The sequence below is a fragment of the Argiope bruennichi genome, chromosome 3, assembly GCF_947563725.1.
Source record: "Argiope bruennichi chromosome 3, qqArgBrue1.1, whole genome shotgun sequence".
In the NCBI taxonomy this organism is placed as follows: Eukaryota; Metazoa; Arthropoda; class Arachnida; order Araneae; family Araneidae; genus Argiope; species Argiope bruennichi.
In genome coordinates, this window is record NC_079153.1 from 78,530,105 (window position 1) to 78,554,311 (window position 24,207).

A 24,207-nucleotide genomic window follows, 5' to 3' on the forward strand; every position below is an offset into this window, starting at 1 on the left:
TATTAATTCAAAATTTGCATTCATTTTCTAATACGTTTTATTTACAAATATTTTTTAAACAGAATAAATGAAAAATATAATATTGTGCATTTATTATATTTTGTGTATGGCCTTTAATTAAATTTAAAAGGGAATTTTATATAGTTTAAATAATTTTAAATGTAGAAAAATATATTAAGAACTAGTACATGAAGATTTTCAAATTAAAATTAATTTTTCTCTTGGAAATATTTTTGAATTTTGCGCAATATTTAATGAAAATTATCGTTTGGCAATAAATATTTTATCATTATCAAATTTTTTGAATATCTGAACGCATTTACTTCAGTAAAATTATAATTTTTTATTTCTATATTCATCTTTTTTTTTACGATGTTGTTCAAAATTAAACATGAAAGGCGTTTTAAATTTAGCAGTAAAATTGATATCGGGATTTGGAAGACCTCTAAATAAATATTTTTTAGAAGAAATTCACTATTTTTTTCATGGTTCCAAATCGATTTAGATATCTCTTTTTTCTCTTTTTCTTTTATTTTGATCCTTTGACTTTCATATCATTGAAAATATACAAATTTAAAGAAATTCGGCAAAGTCTTCCCAAAGGAATCCTTAAAAAATCAATGCAATATTTTCTTTCAAAAAGAGAACTTAATTTAGGGTAAAAAATACTTCATAATATTTTAAAGCAGAACATTACATTCTTTATCATGAAATTTCAACTAAATGAGATATTAAATTTGGAATATCTAATTCTTTTGAATTCTCTTTATTTTTTTTATTGCACCATTTTGCAGCACATAGCATATTAGTACAATGGACACTTGAATTATTTAAAATAAAAAAAAATTATCAAATAAAATAACTCAATATTTTTGTGCTAACTTAGGAATTTCATATATAAGAGAAATTTCCTTTAACTCCATTATTACTTTAAACTCTTGAATTAGGATTTGTACTCTCAAAACTGTTGACACAATTAAACATTTCAGATACTTTAATACAAAATAACAACTTTAAAAAAATATAAAATATTTTTTATTTAATTGCTTTTATTTTATCTGAGATAATAAACTCTCAATGCTTGTAATAAAATTTAAAACATACATTTTCTGACAATTTGATACATACAAATAAATTGGCCCATTTAGCTGGTAGAAATGAATTATTTTGTCTTCACCAGTTCAATATTTGAAATGCTTTAATTCAAGAGCAATACATTAACATTTTTAAGTGTTACCATTGCAAGTTTTCTTTTCAATTCTGGACTGCCAACTTGCGCTTATCGTAAAGTTTCCATATGTTCAAAAAAATTTCAGCAGCTTCATACATGCTAGTGAATGAAAGCCTGATATTTTTTATTTATAATAGTTTAAATTTTGTCAAAAATTGTTTAAGTAATCTTACATATGTTCTCATTTTTTCAATAATAATTTTACAATAAATAGAAATTCTTTCTTTTTGAATATTTTATTTTTTAACTAAATTAATTTAGTTTACATTTCGTTATGACGTTTTATATGAGTAATATAAATAATTCCTGATTTAGTTTATTTCATTGATTCTTGGAATTATGTTTCGATTACTATCATTTACCCAACATATTAGAAGTCAACCTTCACAAAAGCCTTATTTGTTATAAACAGCACTTAAATGAATTTCCCTTTTACCTTCTTATGCAGTTATTAAACAATGTTTTTATAACTTATTTTCATGCAAATAAATAAACGAGAGCAACAAAATAAGAGCAATGCAAATATAAGCAAAATTGTTAGTTCATTATTTTTTTTTTATTCAACAAAAATAATTTTCATTTTGCTTCTGTACTGTAAGAATATGAATTAAAATTTCCATATAATTACGATAATTAAAACTGAAAAATAATGCATTCTTGAATTCACATTTCGGAGCAATTACAATTTAGTCAGAAGGGGTTTTTTTTGTAATAATTTTACTGAAAATAAGCTATAATAAGCATAGGATACGGATGTGCTAATAATTTAATAGTAACACTTTAATTTTTTTCAATGTATACCTACATTATTATTCCATTAAAATACGAAAGCTTAAAAATAGGACTGTATATTAGTTTGGTTGCGTATTTGCACATATTTGTGAAACAAAAGCAATCAACATTAATCAAAATTTACAAATATTCAAGCATTTAAAAATCAATGCATTATATTTTTCATTTGGATTAGTTCTTTTAACTAAAAATTTGTTCATTTAAATCAGAATTTATTTACATTTTCTTTAAAAATTTCTATATTCATTGCATGCATTGTCATTATATTACTGCACATTTCCGTCATTCTTTCGCCATTTGAATACAGAACATATGCAGTAAATTATAATTTCAAATTATTGAACTTTTAATCATCACTATGTGTTTAATTAGATCTAAATGTATTTAAAGAAAAAGAATGATGGCTATATTAAAGGGTTCATCTATTACTTTAGGCACTATACGTTAACATATGTAGTAAATCAGCTTACAAATCAATCGGTTTTTTTTTAATTCTTTACACATTATGATAAAAATTATGTATGTTTCGCTGATATTTTAGGGATTGTTAGAAAATCTTACCTTCAGCTCCATTGGCGCAAGAGACAGCATTTCCATTTGCAGCAACGGCACCATCTTGAGCCTCTCCGTCCACCATCACTTTCGGAGCAGCTCCACCCGCTGCCTCCTCTTCGGGGGCTCCGTACGCCCCCGTAGTTCCCGTCTTTGAATTGGCGCAACCCATAGCTCTCTATTGAAAAAAGCACAAGTCCTTCGCAAGAAACAAACGCCTCGCTTCTTTTGTCAGCGACGAGTAGAAAAGGAAGCTCTTTCCTCTCCTAAGGAATAATCTTTCCAGATTTTAGAGGAAAATGGGAGAGATTATATTTTTTCCGGAAAAGAGGGCTCAATCCGAACGGTTGGGCGGATGCTCTGAGTGTGGAGAGAGAAGAGAAACCGATTCACTAGATGAGCAGAAAGAGCGATCAATGAAAAGCGCGCGAACCTGGCGCCATCTATATTTATGTATTACAACTAATGGGATTATGACTCATTCATGGGGACTTTCCTGGAGATTTAGTCACCGTTTGGAAAGGGTGGAAGTGGGGGGGGAGAAAGTCTCTGTGGCGTGCCTAATGAAATGACGTTTCGGTGTTGGCTTCTAGACGCCTGAGGCAAAAAAGAAGGGGTTGGAAAAAGGGTTGTTAAGCATAAAAAAGAACGATACCACACACCACTAATTTTGCATTGATGAAGGTGAATTTTACTATAGAAGAGACTAATTATTTGATTTTCTGTACTTTATTATTTCGATGAAGCAGAAATTATTACCCTCAGGGTGGATCTCAATTAGGAAAATCACATCAAGAGGTAATTAAGTATTTGAAGAAGTTCCTTTGATGATTGATTCTCTTTGAACTTCACTTATTCAAAAGCTTTTTGCTTTAAAATGCTTCTTTTATTAAAATAGTTTTAAAATAGTTTCAGGGCATCGATTTTTATTATTACCACGTTATTTATCTATTATTTATTTATTTTTACCATCCTAAAAGCTCATTACATTTCTATATTTTTCGAAAACAGCCTTTTTTGTCTTAAATATTTCTTGATTAGGATTCAAACCATTTAAGTCTGTAGTTTGAGCTTTGCAATACAAATAATGTTATTAAATAATAATAAAAAAGTTGTTAGAGAAAAAAGTTTTAAGATATAAAATTTTTATCTCGATTCATTTTTGTATCATAAGGTATGCTCTCTTTTTGGAGTATTAGACAAAACCAATACTGTATTTTAAGCAATGCATAAAACTTATCTAAGAAAAGAGTTACCATTAATTTTCAATAAAAAATCCTAAGTTCACCATTCAAATGTAAATAAAATCATGTTTTTCACATGGAAAAAGGTTATTTTGAAAATGCACTCAGTTCTTTTGCTTTACCTTCTTGAATAATGCATGATTCGTGTCAAGCAAATATTATGCTTTTGATGTCTTTCTTTCCCATCGAATTCTACAGGAAAATCCTTTTTAAACCATGCATCAAACACAATATTTTAAGAATGAATTTTCCTTTGAATCATTTTCTTGTATGAATTAAATTTTATAAATAAGAAGGTGGAAATCTGTAATTACATTGACGAGGTTATTTCGTACCCATTATATCCGTCTGCATTTTCCATTCACTTCATACATTTCAAAAGAGAAAAAAATGAAAATTTTATCATAACTAATACTGTTTTAATACTATCTTAATCATTAAAGAACAAAAATTCATCATATGGATTAAATATATATGTCATAATTTTAAAAACAGCGATATTTCCAAATCATTTGTGAAATGGGCCATCCCCCATAAAACTTATCACTGGTGCTCTATTTCCTAATAATGCACTCTGACTGCCCTAAACAGTTTCGGTCATACAGCGTAATTCATTAGTTAAAGGTAGATTGAGCTTCGAGAAAGTTAACAGAAAATAAAATTCAAGTGAAGTACAAAAAGTTGGCCACCCAAATGGTTTATGATTTTAAAATTATTTCACTATCTTTGTTAAAATCATTACATTTATGCTCCTTTTTGAAGTACTGGCCAGAACAGAATTTAAATAATCAATGCTTGTTAAATGAATCGATGTATATGTGTTAATAACCACTAATGTATTTCTGATCATTAAACATAAGAAACCATCTCATTTTCCTTTTGCTACTTCATAATTGCATTGAACCTACTCATTTTATTCAGTCTAGATTTCTTTTTATTCATCTATCAGCATTTTATTCACATCTTCATTTCAGCATCCAGCTCAAAATTTCTAATAAAAATGTCAAATAGCTGCTATTATACTTTTCTTCTATTTTTTATAACTCCCAAAAGCGTTATAAGTGTTTAATATTTATTTGGTTCATTTTTTAGTCTTGCTGCTTACGAGGATCGATTCACTTTAACAGAATACCTTTATTTACTTTCCCGTATGTATATATAATGTAATGATATTTTAATTCTAATTTCAATTTAATTAATTTCAAAGATTTTATCTTAATTTAGCCCATAGTAACTTCATTCTAAAAATATTCTCTTATTTCGTGATCCAATTCCACTTTCGGTTTAATTAATTCCTCTGTAAAACTAATGCGCCATCAGTACTACGTATCAAATGAAAGTGATACTTTATTTGCCCTTATCAGAGTTCAAAAATGTGTTCCATCGGCGCGTGGCCGGAAATCCTATGTTATATAAGATTAGTGATCATTTGTTTCGCGCTTCTTTCTTACTTCTGCTTTTGTGCCGCGCTGCGTCTGCGTGTAAATAAATTGCTTTCCCGAGATGGATATTTAGGAGAGAATAAAACGAAATTAAAAGTACAACGTCTCGTCTGTCTTCAAACCTGCACTCTGCTTCAACCAAAACAATGTTATATATATATATAAAATATGAGAAAGTATAGTAATCGTCAAGAAATTCGAAGTCCAAATTTTAATGAATCTCCACGTTTTAGATCTCCCTGAGTTCAAAAAACATATTTTTAGAAAATGTCCGTGTGTGTGTGTGCCTGTTTGTGATAAAAATAACTGAAAACCGCTTTGAACTAGATAGTTGAAATTTTGTATACTATATTTACATAAATTTTTCAAATCTCTGTCAAATTTTGAGTAAAATCTGTTCAAAGGAAGTCCATCTGTCCGAATATAAGTTAACACGATAACTACAAAACGAAGAGAGCTACATAGAAAATATTCGGTACACAGATTTAACATCTATAGTGTAGACATCTATCAAATTGTGAACCAAATGCTACTAGGTGTTAGCTGTCTGTCGGTCTGTACTTTGAGAAATATGTGAACGCGATCATTCAAAAATGCAATGACCTTAATATATCAAATTTGGTACGGGAAGTGCAGTTTCATATGAATTTTTTTTTTTTTTTTTTTTCAATTGGTCGAGAAAAACTTGTCTAAAATACAAATTCGATTTTCGGATAACTTTAACCGCATGCCAGGGATTAATCGCCAAATAACTCGCCAAGGATGACACGATAGATTCAGTAAAAAATGCTAAATTGACGTCAAAGGTTAATATTGCGCAATTATTATACGCCAATGGAATGTAAGGCTTTCTTTAGCGTGATAAGTTTATTAAAGGCTAGGCGAGAAGGTTTCGGAAAGACCATTCCCGTTAGTTGTTTATAATTTCAATTTCCTTTTTTTATTTTTACATAGAAAGTTGTTGGTTAATGGGTGATGCAAATATTTACTTTGAATTGAATATATATATATGTGTGTGTGTGTGTGTGTGATAGTATTTGCAGCAATTCTTCAAGGACTGAGAATTGCTGCTAGACAATTTTTTTAACTGAACTAATTCTTTAACTGAAGACAATTCTTTTAGTTTTGAAAGCAATATTAATACAATTCTTTCCAAAAAATTCTCTCTTATGGACGATTTCACTTTGCAGAAAAGTGATAGGGATAGGAAGAGCTCTTTTTTGAAATTTTTTGTTAGGTGCGTCTTTCTTTTAGCTGTTCTTTTCTGTTGTTCATTTTTATCCTCCTTTTGAATCCTATTGTTTTATTTTAATTCGAAAATTGTGTTATGTTTTTATATATTATTTGATAAAAAAAAAACATTTCGGTCTTTCATTTCATTCTTATTCTGGTGAAATCAAAACATCGGCACATGCTCAAAATTGTGGAGGATTTGTATAGCAGAAAACATATATTCTACTAGACAAAATTAATTTTAATACAATAAAATCAAGCAATATTCTGCAATTTGAAGAAAAAACATTCTCTCTTTAATTCTAAGAAAATGAGTACTGGTAGAATTTTCACTCATTCTAATAATATCCAAGCAACATTCAGAAAGTGTCTACCCTCATATATCAACGCGATATTTATAATCCAAGAGTCTTCGATATAGATCATATCTATCCTTCAAATGGGATATCCAATCTGTGTAGTTGATTCATGATAATCACAGAAGACCTCTCTGCCAGTCAACACTCCTGGTGGAGACTGTAGGGATGCATTGACGGGTCTGAGGACCTTTAGTGGTAGATGCCCGTTCACGTTGCCATTCAGCGATGATGTATCTCCGGATATCGGCTTTCAAAGTGTTGTGAGATCTGGGGATACGTGGATCAATTATCTGTTTGTTTGTGCCAAGTTTCCAATTCCTCTCCGGCCATAGAAGGTTTCCATCCTACTTTCAAAAATTTGGCATCACTGACAATCCATACTGTGATTGTGGTGAACTCGGCACCGCAGACCATTATGTATTTGATTGTATCTATAAGCAATCCTTCCGACTTAAATTAAAAAAATTTCCAATAAAAGATCAATTCATACTTGATGCAATGAACATTCACATTATCCATCAGATTATCTCATGGGTTAATGACTTCATTCCTCGGCTCTAATTAGCCGCCGCTGTTTGCTCTGCCAAACGGGTGGGTTGGGCGTTTCCCTTGGTTAAGACCCATGTGGGTAGCTGTTAGTAGATAATTCTCGGGCTCCACCATATCACCAACAATGTGTTTCGTGCACGGTATTGGGGTGGTAACTCCGTACCTTAATGTCAGCCAACACTGGACAAGCTGTACATTGTTCCTGGTTCTGCATCCTAAAGATATGTATTAGTTATTTGTTTAGTGGACTTAGATCGGTTGCTGAGATATTCTCTATCATTCAGCACGGGATAAGATAATAGAGATGCAAAGAGAATGAATTATCACTTATTACCTTCTTGATAGTAACTTAATTGATAGAGAATGTTAAAAGAGCTGTTAGCTGATAGAAAAAGAACATTTCTTGAAAGTGCAAGATATTTTCATTTAACATTTAAGAGAAAACGAAGCACCCCAAGCTTTTCCCATCTTCTCATTATCAACTTTCGCCAGACTTCAAAGCCCCCCCCACCTGATTCAAAATGATATGAAGCGATATAAATTAATGTTGTTTGAAAAACCACTTTTCCACTTAAAGCTACAAAAATTTCGACTAGTTTCTATATAGATAATTAGGTTTGGAGCAATGGGTCCGTGAATAATCTGTTTTATGTGGTTGGAAATCATCCGCCTTCTTATACTGTACACGCAAAAACAAAATATTTACAATAATATTTGAAGTTTCATCCAATATCAAGGTGCAAAAATTTTGATTGAAGAAATCCCGAATCCGTCTATGTTACTCATTTTTGTATGATTTTTTTCTTCTTTTTTTTTCAAAAAACAAAGATGGTGTATTTTAAAAACCAAATTAAAGAAAAAAGATACTTTTTATTCACACATTTCCCCTATGCGTAGCAATAAAATCTATTGTTAAGCTATATTTATAAATGTTTTAAGAATGTTACGCAGATTTTATGATGCTCTTTGTTTTCAAACTAGGGAGGAACCTATCTTATGTGTCAAAGTCTTTTATTCTAATTAATGAGCACATGGATAGTTGAAACTATTGAACATCCAACTTCGATTTAATTTTTTTTTTAAATTCGGATCGCTAAATGAAGAGTATTCTGAGGTCCGTGTGCATCATAATTAGAACTTCTAGAATTAAATAAAATTTGCTTTGATTCTCTTCAGTTTTACGATAGCGTTTATTCGATAGAATACAATTATACTTATGCATTACGGATCAAATGCTCTTGAGTGATATCTGTGAAACTCCTCTAAAAATATCCAAAATCACTTTTTTCTCTGTTGAATTTCTAATATTCTTTTTACTTTTTCGTAACGAAGTATACTAAAAGGAAATATTGTATCGTCAAAAACTTCGAACACAATATACTGACGAATCTTCACATTCAATGCATTTTTGAATCCGAAAAATTTATTTTTGAAATTATGTCTCTTTCTCTCTCTCTGTCTATTTGTTTGGAAACACGATAACTTAAAAATGCTTTGAGCTAGACAAATGAAATGTGATGTTGAGACTATATCCCAAATTTCGATTTCAATCGAATTTCGGATGATGACAGTCTCCAGAAAGTTTATCTCTCTGTCTGTCCAAGTACAAGTAAACATAAAGAGCTGGAAAGATGAAATGTGGCACATAGCCTTACTACTTGAAGTTTAGATGTGTATTGAACTTTCAGTTAAATCCATCAATGGGTTGACTGTCTGTTGATCTGTATATTTGAATATATATGTTACCGTTAAAGTATATAATGCAGTTATTTCATAGAATACCTAGTTATTCTATGAAATAACTGATCGTATCCGTTAAACTGTGTAATATGTTATTAATTTGACACTTTAACTAGTTATTCTATGAAATAACTAGGTATTCTATAAATTAACTAATGAGAGACAGTTAAAGTGTAAAATAAACAATTTATCTAAAATGAAATTAAACTAATGATGGATAATTAAAATGAAAAAGAAGCAATTTATCTAATTTCTGCAGCGTATAAATGGTATTTATGGAAACGTACCATAAAATCATTTGTTACAACAAGGATTACTAAAATGACACTTGGAATTACAAAGAACATTATTTCTAAAACAAAAACCTTTTTTGTTGACACACTGGGTTTTACACGAACATTTTTTAAATCTCTGACCAGTACCTAAACTTTGAGCTGTAGCAACCGACCGGAGCGATATTTCTACATCCGGTACTTCTTCGATTTTAATTAAGGGGTGGAAGGTAAATGTATTTGTCGTGAAAGATATATGATATAGATTATTTTACACTTTAACGGGCTGCAGATCGTTATTCTATGAAATAACTAGTTAAACCATGAAATACAAGAGAGTTTTACACTTTAACGGAAACGATCAGTTATTTCATGGAATAACTAGGTATTCTATAAAATAACGGATTTCATACTTTAACGGTAACATATACATAAATTCGATAATTCAAAAACTCTATGATATAAAAAACTAAATTCGGAATGTGATCTTATTTCAAAAAATTGTAGATAAAGGAATTGTATCAAATTTTGGTTTTAATCAAGCGAAAAAAAAAGCCTTTAAAATGCATATTTGATTTTTTTCATCATTTTACTATGAAACACAAAAATCCTCATATGGACGATTCTATTATTTTTTTTTCAAGAATCAAAAACTGAATGACATTTCGCTTGTGTTGTTGAACTCCCGCCTTGACCTAGTCTCATATTTCTTGCGATAAAATCAGTGGATTCATGACATACATAGCCTGAATCAGAACCCATAATCATGTCGGAGGAGATGATGCTTTAACACCTCCATTAGGGATTATGCAAGAAAGTTTCGGAGATTCGATTTCATAACTAATATATTTCTTGGTGATAATTTTGGAAACAATTATCCTTTGCATACAACTTGTGCATTATATTAAAATTGAAAATAATTATTTATTCAGTTTTCAATTTGAATGGGGTGATATTTTTACCTTCGATTTCCTCATTTTTAAAAAATTAAATTGAAAATAAATTAATTTGTTCTAATAAATATAAATCCGAGGGTAAAGATAATTACAATAATTAAAAACACAAACATATTCTTGTTCAGTGTCTCTTCATAAGAAAGCGACTCTCATGTGTTAAGATAATGCATATTCATCTATATACCGCTATGGAGTGCGCATTTTAGAATAGAATTTTCTGGGACGATTTAACTTAAATTTAAAATACGCCCACAATTTAAGGTAATAAGCAAGTGCCAAATTTCATTCATCAAGTTCGCTGCATATTTGACTTATCTTGTTCTGATGCATTCTGATAGATACACAGATGCAAAAATTGTCTTCTTCATCTTGGAGGAGGTGTGAAATGTGAAGAATCATAATTACCTTGAGGTTGAAATTTTAAAGAAGTTTAATAGTTTCTCTACTTATAAATCGATAAAGACATAAATTAAAAAAAATCTCTTGGGACAACCGGCTTGAGTTTCATTTTTCCCAAAAGATTTTTTTTAAAAATTTATTTATAAATACAATTTTAAGAATTTTAACCATTTTAATTATTTAATTATTAATACAGTCATTAATATAGATGAATGGAAATTATTTTACTAGTGATGTAACCCATGGCATCTTTGATAACAGATTCAAGTAGTTAGAATTATTTAACCCTAATGTTTTAGGAGACTAGCTGGAATGGTGTGGTGGAAATATTGGCTTCGTTTATTTTCAATTAAATCTCTTGTGCATCATTTAATATTCATGATTCTTTCACAAAAATATTTTTAGCATAAATTTGTGACAGAAATTAAAGTCATATAATTTTAATAGTCGTACCCCTGTTCTGTTGATTGAATAAATGAAATATCATAACAGAATAAATGTCCTTGACATCATAGAACTTAAAAATATAATTATCTGTTTCGTCTGTCTTCTAACTTTTGTGGCATAGTAACTTCATTTTTTAATATGTCATGAATTAAAATGACACAAATATTACATAGAATCATTTTTCTTTTCCACAATAGAAGGAACTCAAGTGATTAAATATTAAATAAAACCCTGGAAACAGTTTGAATTTCAATATAACAATGCATTGTGGCGAAATAGTTTCGAAAAATTTCGAAAATTCGGACAAAATTAAATTAGTATCATTTAAAAGATAATTTTTTAAGTTTTAAAATGATATAAAAATTATTCTTGTGCTATATTATTTTCGGGAATTAAAATTCCAGAATTGCATTAATTTCTTAATTAATTTTTTAAAAATCGCTTCGAATTAAACATTCCCGCCTTCCAATACACGTACACACATTCATTTTTACTATTAGTAGAGATAAATTCAAACCTCAGAATTAACTGTATAATGCTATCTAGCATTTTTTCTGTTTTTGTTGGTTAAGAGAATTTAATTGACATCATTACATTCAGCCTTTTCTTGGTGTTGGAGTTTTTTTATTATGATGCCGAGAACGTGGCATCATAATAAATCATAATATCATTCATATAATGCAACTTATATATATATGTGTGTGTGTGTGTGTGTGTGTGTGTGTGTGTGTGTGTGTGTGTGTGTGTGTGTAAAATTTATTACCTATTCGCCTGTATTGTAATTGCTTTGAGCAATTTCTAAGCTTTATTAAATGGATATCAATGGATTCATTAAATGGATATCAATGGATTGCAATTTGCAAATTTTGCAATTGAATTAAATGGATTCATTCTTCAAAAAAATTGAAAACATTTTGCAATTTCGAGCACGGTATAAGAAGTCAAAATCATGAATATAAAGATATTTAAATTTGCCTCTATTATATAACCTCTCCTAATATACAAGATGAACACAAAACCTTTCATTCATCTTTACTTTCTCGTATATATATATGGTATAAAGAAAGTATAGTAATTTTTTTAAAAAAAATTCGAATTTGAGAATTTTAATGAATTATATGTTTTAGACCTCCCGAGTTCGAAAAATACATTTCTGGAAAATGTCCATCTGTCTGTGACAAAGATAACCCCAAAACGCTTTGAACTAGAAGGTTGAAATTTGGTATACGATGTTTACACCAAATTTGTAGATTTCTGTACGATAACTACAAAACGAAGAATTAGATGATAAAATTCAGTACACAGATTTAACGTCTATAGTGTAGACATCTGTCAAATTTAGAGCCAAATCCAACAAAGAGTTGATTGTCTATCGGTTCGTGCTTTCAAATACATGTATACGCGATAATTTAAAAAGGTAGTGAATTAAATCAAATTTGGTATGGGATTTTGTGACTAAAAGTGCAGTTTTTTATTAAATTTGTGTTTCCACTGGTTGAGAAAAACGTATACAAAACACATATTCCATTTTTGGATACTATTAACGCATGTCAGGGATTCATAGCCGTATAACTCGGCAAGGATGATACGATAGATTCAATAAAAAGCTAAATTCACTTCAAATGTTAATATTTCGTAATTATTGTAGGCCAATGTCAAGTAAGCCTTTCTTCAGCTTGACAAATTTACTATAAAGTATGCGAGGAAGTTTGGGGGAGACCTCAGGTTTCACAAGCATTTATCATATAGAAACTTTTATATTTAGTCATAAGTTAGTTTTTTAAACTATAAAGGATCCAATGGTTTGGCAAAGGACCTTTCCTTGATATAATCCAAGAAATCAATAACATCAAGAGAGTATGGAATTCCCTTCCACTCCATTTGATCGGAACTATTTTGTAATGAAACCAGTGAACTACTGAATCCCATTGAGGGAATGTTTCATGATTTTCGTTTCATGATCCGTAACAAAATCTTAAATCTTGGACATATATGCCTTAAGTGGGATTATTGGGGAGTTCCATAGAGACAAAGCATTAATACTTTTTCCTCGCTTCTTAAAGACAAATACGATACATGGGCAGTAAAACAATACCATACCTCGAGATCAATTTACTCTTGCTATTCCACTGGTGATAATGAAGAACGAAAATATTATACTCCCTGGGAGCCACTGAAGAGAGACGGTCGATTTGATTTTGTGGAACTACAAGACGTATTTGGTTTCTCCCCTAATCAATCCTATTTTGTTAAAAACTAAACTTTCATCACTTGCTTACATTTATTGACTTATTTCATTGTGTGCTCGACCATGTAAAAATAAAGTAAAACATTTTCAATCTTAGGGTATGCAACGACAAAATCCCCCATTACTTTTTTCAATGGCTATCTTGTGCTAACATTCTATATCAGAGAAATATCTTCGCACTTGCACTGAAAAAATATAACATTTTATTGGCATTAGAATTTAAAAATTGCTCAAGAGCGAGCATATATAAGACGGATGTGTGATGATTACATTCTATTCAAATAGATTATCGTTATTTTATCCAAATTGTTCGCTAACCTAACATCGATTTACCGTATATTCTTAAAGAAATTGATAAATTCATTCTGAAAAAAAATATATAAATAAATAACTAGTTAAATGATTTATTACTAAGTTTCTTAATTATAATGCATATTTCTTCGTTGATGCTCAGTTTTTAGGCCCTCTAAATAGGCCGGGAATATCAAATAGACTAAATAGAGATTTGCGGAAGGGTACCTCAACTTTGAGGGGACACCGAGTTCTCGACATTTTTTCTTGGTTATTTCAGAACAATTTAATTTTGTGCGTTCGTTTGGTTATAAAGTCTGTGCACTTGAACTTACTTAGCTGAAATCAAATAATGTTTACATTTTGGAACATTATTCCTTTAACATTTTTAATTAATTTTCTTTTGCAAATTTCATAACATATTATTTTATAATTCTGGAAAAAAAATGTGATAACCTAAAATTAAAAAAAAAGCGTGCGATCCCATAGTTAAATATTAGTTACCTAAATTGTGTTATTTCTTTTTTACTATTTTGTATAATATTACTTTAAAATTAATTTTGTATTTTTTATAAGAAGGATACTCAATCTCTTATGGAAGTGATACATAATTTTTTTTCATTTCATTTCTCCAAGTTTTTCCACTGTTATATAGTGATTGAAAAAGATTGGGGAGGGGGGAAAGGAGCCTCTAGACTTGCATTGCTTTCACTCTCATAGAAGGTTTAATTCATCCTTGGCATTAACAATGATATTATCAGTGTTAGTGTGAGATAATATTCTAATTAGCATTAGCAGAAATCTTGAGAACATATATCTGCTATGCAGCCCTCAAAAAAAGGTTGTATGCTCATTTGTCAGGACTTCATCCAGAAATTGTACCTAGATGCTTGTAAGATTGTCGTTGTTTTGTCTCTATAAATGGCAGGTTTTTTTTTGTTTGTTTGTTTCGTTTTCCATTCTCATCTGTTCGCCTGGTGAGTTAATTACTGGCCATCATTTAGTGCACCATTTTCATCAGTTCACTTATTCTTCAGGTGCATCAACAAATGGCAGCAAAGTGCATTTCTGTAAATTTTAATTGTGACACCTCTTGTGTTTGTTAGAAAGATGTTTATTATTTTGAACTAAATCGAGTGGATATAAACAACTTTTTCGCAAAAGTGCTCATTATTCAATTTGCTCATATTTCAAATTTTTCATTAACCGGCTTTTCATTATATATGGAGCAGGCCATCATGAGTCTTATGTTATTTTTTCTATAAATATTATTTCACAGCCCCAATTTTTCTCATTTTAAACTTATGAATGAAAAATTGCATTTTTTAATATATGATTTTATAATTAAACATTTTAAAGATTCAAAATTGTGCATAATATTTCATTGTTCTTTGATGTCATATAATCATATTTTAAATTAAATTAAATGGAAAATTTTAAATATATAGATTTTTTTTAACACGCCTTAAAGATTTCTAAGAATTTTAAATGCAAATGGGTCCCAAAAGTGGCTTTCTTTACTTGAAAAAGAATTTTTCATTTGCATTTTCAGATAATATTTTTTGGTATTTCAGACTTTTTTTATTTTTAATAAAGATGATAGATGGCAGCACAGGAGATTAATACTTCTCGATTTGAAGATGGATGAATGAATAATAACTGTCAGCTGAATCCTTCTCCGCCTTTTTTTTTTAAATTAGCAAATAAAATAACGCCGCTGATATTTTTTTTTTAATTATGGATCATTTTTAAAAAATGCATAAATTTGACTTAAACATAAAGATACAAAAGTAAAGAAATACTGATCGAATTACTTATACTAAAGCAAAGAATTTATCATTGATAAATAAAGCAATATGTAAAAAATAAATAATAACTAAAAAAATCTTTTGGTTAATGATATTATTTTGATTAATTATTTTTATTTACAAGACTTAAAAATCTAACAGGATTAAAATTATTTAAAAACCTTCGTGGCAATGTTGCTTTTAATTTTATGCAATGCCATTTGAATAGCAATCCATAATTAAGAATTACATTCTGATTTTTGAATTCTGATAAAAAAAATTATAAAAACAGATTTAATTCCAAATATTTACGTTTCATTTAGGCCATGTCATAACATGGAATAATATGAGTACGATAACGCGGTCCTAAACTTTTCGATGTAATGTTTAACACACTGATACATATGGCGCTGCTCAGGAGGAAAATATTTTTGCATTTTATTTTTAGCAAAAGAATTATTTATTTATAATTAATTATAACAAAAATCTTTAAAAAATTTATTTCCATTTCACTTTTTATGAAAGAAATTTGAAATACTTAAAAAATAAAACGATGAAGGAACTTGTCATATATCAAATTAAATTTCAGTTCTTGTGAAAATAAAAAATATATTTAATATTGGCAATAGATGGAATGCGGATGTAAGTGTAGATAAAAAAAAGTTTTTAAAAAAAATATATGCAATATTATAAAACACGAAATCCTCTTATCGTTTCCACCTGGTTTTTAATTAAAGCGAGAATATTAGTCTCAAAAAATACTTTTTAAAACTCGTAATTTTTCGAAAAATTACAGATTGCACTAAGCGATTTTTAAAGCTAATTTTTTCTATCAGTTATTAAAAAATTTTAAAGATTGATACAAAATTCAGTAACTAAGATTTGTTGATTTTATTATTTATTAAGTGAATAAATAATTTCGTTATCAGGAATGGCAATACTGATACCAAAATATACTTTCATATTCATATTGATTCATAAGAAATTAACTATCTAATTAATGTAATGAAACCTTTAATAAAACCTTCGTTATTCTTTTCGTATTTTGAACAGAGTTTGATAAAAAAGAAAAGTAACTGTTTAATAATTTCATTTTCCATAGCATGCAATCAATATATGGTTTGATTTAGTCTGGTTTAAAAACCATTTTAGGTCATGTTGTATCAGTCACATTAATTTATTTATGCATTTTATAGTAACTATTCCTTATAAATTGAACCACAGTTTTCAAATTTAGATATGATAACTTCAAAAATAGAATCGTATGAAACAGACGCAAGACTTCCTTTACTCCAAGACTCCAAATCTTTCCGGTGATGGCCCTTAGACTCAATCTTTGTTCCTGCCTTAGTTGCTGTTGCTGCGGCCCGGTCAATCACACTTAATCCGAAAGCATTTCTTAGGCTATGTAGAGTAGCCAACGTGGTTATCCTAATAGTTATCCCGAGAAAACGAGGGAACAAATTCAAATTTTAGCTATTGCTATTTATTAAGCAAAGCTTCGTTTCTCTTAAATTTTGGATAGTTAAGAAAGATAGAGCTGCAAACAGAAATGTTAGGATTTTATTTGATCTTTTTGTGTCAAGCGTTCTATTGCGAATCAGTTTCTCAAGAATTAATAAAATTCAGATTATTAATGGATAATAAATATGGTGATGGCAGGAATTGTATTTCCTGTACATACGTTGATTGTACTGCTTGTAAGCATATATTTTATCAAGATGGGAGCGTAAATATTATTATAATAGCAGTAAGTTCGACAACCCCTTTTCTTAGTGATATTTATGGGCAATCTACCTGAGTGCCAAGAGAGAACCAACTTTATGACTCGATGTTATTGGTTAGTGGACTTTTAGGAAAAAGGCATGAATTTATTAACTGAAAATGTTGACCCTTTTTATTCTGAAAGGAAAATAAATTCTATTAGATATGAGATAGCGTTCAGTAAGAAATGGTATAGTTATGACAATCGATGAGCTCGGCAACTTTTGCTGCAATCATATAATAGAAAATAGTAACACCGCTTGTCATGAAGTTTTCATTTATTTTGAATGCCATTCATCAGAATATTTTTTTCCCCATTCTTTTCATTATTTTTAATCATTTCATTTTACGGTACACATTTCTATCGGCCCATTTTCCTGTAACATTCACTGCAAAAGATGGGATGCTACTAATTTCTCTTGTATTATTTTATATGAATTAAAAATATATCTTCATTTTTCTCTTGTATTATTTTATATGAATTAAAAATATATCTTCATTTTTCTCTTGTATTATTTTATATGAATTAAAAATATTTTTTCCTTTTCCTCTTGTATTATTTTATATGAATTAAAAATATTAAAAAAACAAAAAAAAAAACACAAAAAAAAACCAATGCAAATATCTCCAATGCCAGTTAAGTATTTCTCGAGTTTTTCTCTTTCAAACATTCAGATGCTTTCAGGAGATTTCATATATGTATAGATGTATAATTTGCAAGAATAAAACTACTAAAATATTAATAATTTTATTTCTCTACGCTCTGTGTCCTTATCCATTGCAATCTTACTGTTCAAAAATAAAATTTAAAAAAAAAAAAAAAAAAAAACTAAATAAGCAACAAAGGGAACTGGTGAATTTCCAATTTTACAAATTTTTAAAAGAATTTTACTCTTTTAAATTTGTGTTTGCATGTTCAAGCAAAGGGAAATATGAAATTCAAGTTTGTGAAACCGAAATCGCGTAATCTAATCAGTTGAATAGAGGATAAAATCAACATTATCAATTTTAAATTAATTATAAAAATGTGTTATACATGTTTCGTATTCGCTAATATACAAGTTTTATTCTTTCTTTTATTCAAATCATATTTGTGGTTTCATAGCATAAATACAATTTATCTATCATTGGCTATAGGAGAAGTTGAAAATTTCTAGATTTATATATATATATATAAAAAAAGCAAGATAACAAGTACTTAGTCTGACACAGGAAGATCTTATCACAGAATTAACAAACTATCCATCCTGGACTGCTGTTTACCTAATTTGTTTCCTTGTTCTTGCATCGTTGCCAACGAAAAAACATAACTTTGCGAAAAATCTCGAAGCAAATCTGCACTCAAAGCACCGCCATCGGATGGAGCAGGGATATCGAGTAACCAGCGGATGAAACGAAGCAATAATTGGTGAAGACGTTTACATGCAGTAGCGGATACTTGTAGAAGCGTTCCAACTAACCACAGACGACTTCACCAGCAATTTCCTGTGGAAGTGACAGAGAAATGGCATACAACACGCACGGCATTAGTTCCTTTTTTTGTGAATTCGGTTCGAATGAGAGAAATGGGTTCCCGATGTCAAAAAGATCTTGCACCATTTTGTAGAATTATTAAATTAAAATGACATGCAGTTTCCGGACTTCGGCGGATTTGTGGATTAGGTTTTATGTGGTCGATTGTGTATTCGAAAAATCGTGGCTGGGAAAGTTTTGGCTTCTTTTTTTCTTACTTTTTGGTAAACAGGGATTCAGTAGAGTGTGGTTCGCGAACCTATTGCAGTTATCTGGATTTATGCGCGTAGTTTTATTTTAAGATTTGAGATAAAAATTAAATTATTATACATTTATTTATAAGATTTTCGATTCTTCTTAATTTCAAATAATCAAGTGTCCATTATATAAGTTTCAACAGATGATACAAAATAAGAGAGAGAGGAGAGATGTTTTGTTTCAGTTTTAAATGGAAAAGTTGGGTGTTTAATTTTTAATGTATTAGAAACCACTTTCGGACAGACATTTCCATCTAAAATTAGAAAAAGTTGTTTAAATACTGAAAATTTTAACGATTTTTATTGCGAATCGTCTTGATCGTTGACATTTAATTGAATATTCTCTAAGAAATAGGGTTGCTGTTTTAAAAAGTATATGTTAAAATATTTTCCATCTTTCTGTAGACTGAAAATATTACAGTTGATTCCGCTTAAATCGATTTCCTTAACTTTGCATAATCAAAATCCTCATGTTCCGAACTGGAGTACTAAAATGTACACGAAGATATTCGTTTAGGGGGGCCACTATATTTTTTACTGTTATCAATTTTGAAGTAAGGAATTAACCGTAACAGCATGGATTGTTTTAAATAAACAACTATGCCACCAGGTGTAAATTGCTATCTGAACAGCCATAAACCTCCGTTACATGCGAATGAATTACGAAATCAAAATGAATTTAAAAAAAAAGAATTGATTTGAATGTTAAAGACCAAATTGAAATAATTAACTGTTATGACAGTTTACTTAAAATGTATTGCAATTGACAATTTCGCCTCTAGCAATTTCGTTGCCTCTTAAAATTTTGAAAAATGGTTAAATTGTGGCGAACAAAACCAACCAATAAATGTTGATGATTCTGACAGTAACAAATGTGTGGAAGAAAACCCTCAACGAACTCCGAAATGAGGAGAGGTCTTGATTTTTGGCAATTAATCCCGGACATGAGACAATCCTAAAAAATCGATTTTGTGCATTAGATGAGTCTTTTTCGACTCACTGAAATCCAAATTTCACACAGAACTACAATTGTAATTATTAATCAATACAAAATTTAATATATTTATGTCACTGCGTTTTTGAATTATCGCGTTTACATGCTTGTGACGGATTTGGTTCCAAATTTCATAGAAAATTTGCTGTTTAGATGCTATATATATGTACAAAATTTTATTCAAACTAGTTCACTTCTTTTTAGAGTTATCGTATTAATTTATATTCGGATAGATGAACAGACATTCCTCTTGATGGATTTCACACAAAATTTGATAAAAATATATAAATTTGATGAATAAACCTTGTACTAAATTTCACTTGCTTAGCTCAAAATGTTTATGAGTTAACTTTTTCACAGGCAGCTAGGCATATAGGCAGACATAATATCAAAAATGTTTTTTTTAAATTCAGAAAAGGTCTAAAATGTGGAGATTCGTCAAAAATCTCTATTTCGGATTTTCTGATGATTATAATATTTTTTCTGCATTTCGTGTACGCGAAAGTAAAAAATAGTGCAGATTATTACAAAACGAATTGAATGAAACGAAGACGTTCATTCAGTTCGTTTGTTTACATTATTTTTCATTAAAGTAAAAAAAAAAAATTATCTTTAATTTTATATTTATTTTGTTATTTAAAATTCTAGAATGGCATACATTGCTACGATTAAAATCCCAAAACAGTATTAAAAATTAGGAAGTTGATTTAAGAAATCATACTATTGAATTTCAAATGCATAAATTTACATAAAAACATATATTTTTTCTATATATTTTCCTCAAAGAATTATACACATTTCTTTAACTCTCATAAAACACATTCCGTCGTTTTTAAAGATATCTTTTCTTATATTTCCCAGAGCCTTTGGAAAAAGCGTCACGGAATGCAGACAATTTTTATTGCCCCGGAATTTAGACAAAGCGTTTGGCAGCCGCTTCCCGATGACAGCTGTCCCTTATCTCGCACACGACACGCTCTCGCCGCAGGGAAAACAGAACACTAAAAACGACGGTTTTTAAAGCCCAAACCAAAACTACTTACCTCCTATTTTACAGCTGGAACATTTTAAAGAACAAACATATTTAGCTTCGGCCTTTTCTTTCGTTTACGTTGTTCCTGTCGCCAAATGAATCGGCTCAGGAAAGCGCGTAAACGATGAAATTCGAGTTCAACAACTTCCGGAGGCTTTTATCTGTGAAAGTCTTTAAAGTAAGAAAGCAAGTATTGGGTTAAATTAGTTTGTTTCGACGACAAAAACTCCTGCTTAAAAAAAATATTAGTGTTCATTTAGCTAATATGTAAAATTAGCTTTTTTTTTTTATTAAATAAAGCAATATCACTAAATTGCAGAATCACTGGAGTTATAAAGAAATTAATGAATAAATTCTATTATGTTTGGGAGGATTTGACACTCTAGGGATCTGTGTCGAACACTAGATATTAAAACATAAAAATCTGGATCGAACAAAAAAAATTTTTTTTAGATATAGTAAAAAACAAAAATGCTTGAAATTCGATATAACATAATTAAATTATTTAGAATAACAAAAATAAGTAATTTATAGGTTTTAATATAAACGATAATCGATTAGATTAATTAATATTAACAGGGGCTATTATGGGGCCCCTGTTATGGTTATTATAGAGCTATTATGTGATGGATCTCGTAATTTTTTTTAGTGAAAGCGATTCGTTTGCTGTATTTTCCATATCCAGATATATAAAAAAAATCTGCCACCTCTAGTAATCCACAATTCACTTGTAGTGTTCAGTTCCGATGTTCAGGTGTTTCGGCATGGAGATTTTATTAGGACCAATCGAGAGAAGGATCCTGATTTATTGAAAAGTCAGCAAATCTTTCAAAGTCTTGGTTGAGTGCTGACATAAACTAAACGAAATAAATAAATAAATAAAAACTGGCAGAAGGAATAATAGGCCAATCGCTGATGAATTGAAGCGATGACTGCATACAGCATCAGAACGATGAAGAGGAGCTTCTTGTGTACAGCCGACCAAACCTACACCACTGAACAAAGCAGTATCGACACGCAATGTTGTAGCCGATTGCAGTATCGAAACCGAAGCAGTATCGACAGGATTTGTTATCCTTAACATAAACAATCCATAATACCGGCCAATTCACCGAACTGACATCCTCTTTGAGGCAGTTGGCCCCCAGCCACAAAGTGGTCAATCTCTGACTTTCCTCCTCTTCTTCCTATACATCTATCGTCCTGTTAAACGAGGAGCAGGCGACCACTTTAAGAAACTCTCTTCAAAATTCTCAATATTCCTCCAAATTCCTTTTCTACAATAATAGAAATCCAAGCACTTTAAAACGTTCAAATAATTGGTAAAAACTGACAATTTTTAACATCATGTCCTTTGACTAACAGGTAGTAGAAGAGAAACGACCATCAGCTCACGAAACTCTACATCCCTTCGTCGCTTAAGATCAGAAAAGATACCAAGCTGAACCTTTTGCTAAACGCTATTCACATAAAAGGTTTATTGAACGAAAACTTGATAACTCAATTGTCTCGATAACTTTTTAAGAAAATATTAAAAAAAATAACTATTTTTCAAACTTGTATATTATATTGGTTTTTCTTTTTCTAATTAAAATGAAAAAGTAATAAAAAATATATTATGCGGTCTTTTTTTTGTGTGTATAGGTGTATTATTATTACCGTGTATATTTACAAAATTGTATTATATTTAAAGCATTTTGGATGTAGTGTTCACTTTAGCTTGAACTCAAAATAATCACTACCAGCGGTGTTCGGCATCTACTATAATTTGTTTCTTCCTTTCGTGTTGACCATCCTCTGTATATATTAGAGAGAAAACATTAAGAGAATTCGGGACATTAAATCAGGGGATCCGTTGTCCCGGACTCGCGACAGTGACAGCTGAAACGTGCTCCGCTTCCTCGACGCCTCATAAAGAATCTTATTGAATCATAAAGTCGTCTTGCGAGGGCAGTTTGCTGGAATGGCTTTTACGAGTTGTTAACTGGCCGTTAAGGCTACTTTATGCGCATGTGTTAAGGAAACGGCACGCGCTCCTTATCTGCAATATTTGGATCGGATTCCAGTATGAGGAATCCTGTCTTTCTCTCTTACTGACAGCAGAGAGATCGGAATTGGGTTATGCTTTTTTAACTCTCTCGTATACAAAGAGAAAAGTAATGTAATCCTCAAGAAATTCACCCTAAAGATTTTGGGCGAATCTCTATGCTCCCGAACCGTCGAAACCGAATTCGGATCCCCCCCCCCTTTTCTTTGGAATTATGCTCGTCTGTTTGAGTACAATAACTCAAAAACATTTTGAAATAGAGAAATGAAATTTGATATGTGGTTTTTGCCCCACATTTGTACATTTCTATCATATTTTGAATTAAATTCATTCACAGAAAGTTTATTTATCTGCCTGTCAAAAGGCAAGTGAACACGATACTACAAAGTACAAAGAGCTAAATCAAAGATTCCCAATTAGGGTAGTAAAAACTTCTAGTGAGAGATGACGCCTTCCATGAGGGGCGATAGCCGGTTCAGAAACAATAACATTTCAATATATTATGGAAAAGGTGGCGCTATATTTTTATCTCTTGTATGCGAGGGAAGGGTGAGGATATAAGAGGCAGTGGTTCAGAAAAAATTGAGAACTTCTGTGCTAAATAGATAACATTCGGTACATTTGTTTGATGATGAATAAATGTTTGTAAAATTTAGTTTGATTCTTTGGTATAAGAAATTTTCAGTTTGGTATATTTGATGCAGATTTATTAAAGTTTGGATCCTCTTCAAATTTTGAACCAAATCCATCAAATAATTGACTGTCCGTCCATTTGTACATTTTCATTCATGTAAACGTAATAATCGAAAAATGCAACGGTGTATTACATTAAATCTGGTATGTGACATTGTTAATAAATTGAAGTACCAATTGACACAGTTATGGTTCACATATTTCCTTTTTAATAAATCTGTAAAAGAAAAAGGCATTCAAAAATGCATACTCGGTTTTCTAATGCTATAAAGCACAAAACTCTCATATGTGGAAATTTAAGTTTAAAAAAATAATCTTAATACTTATGGTATCACAGCCTTGCCCACGTCTACAATTTTTATGCG

General features: G+C 30.1%; 2 protein-coding genes across 6 annotated transcripts in view; one reads left to right on the forward strand and one right to left on the reverse strand.

The window, feature by feature from the left end:
• Positions 1-2,948, reverse strand: part of LOC129963935 (paraneoplastic antigen Ma6F-like) — a 74,899-nt gene extending 71,951 nt beyond the window's left edge. Inside the window, exon 1 of the mRNA XM_056078543.1 lies at positions 2,585-2,948. Coding sequence (XP_055934518.1) covers positions 2,585-2,747 — 163 coding nt within the window. The 5' untranslated portion in view covers positions 2,748-2,948. The remainder of the gene's footprint in view (positions 1-2,584) is intronic.
• Positions 1-24,207, forward strand: part of LOC129963934 (transcription factor 21-like) — a 189,252-nt gene that overhangs the window by 113,539 nt on the left and 51,506 nt on the right. The gene's annotated exons all lie outside the window — the stretch shown is intronic.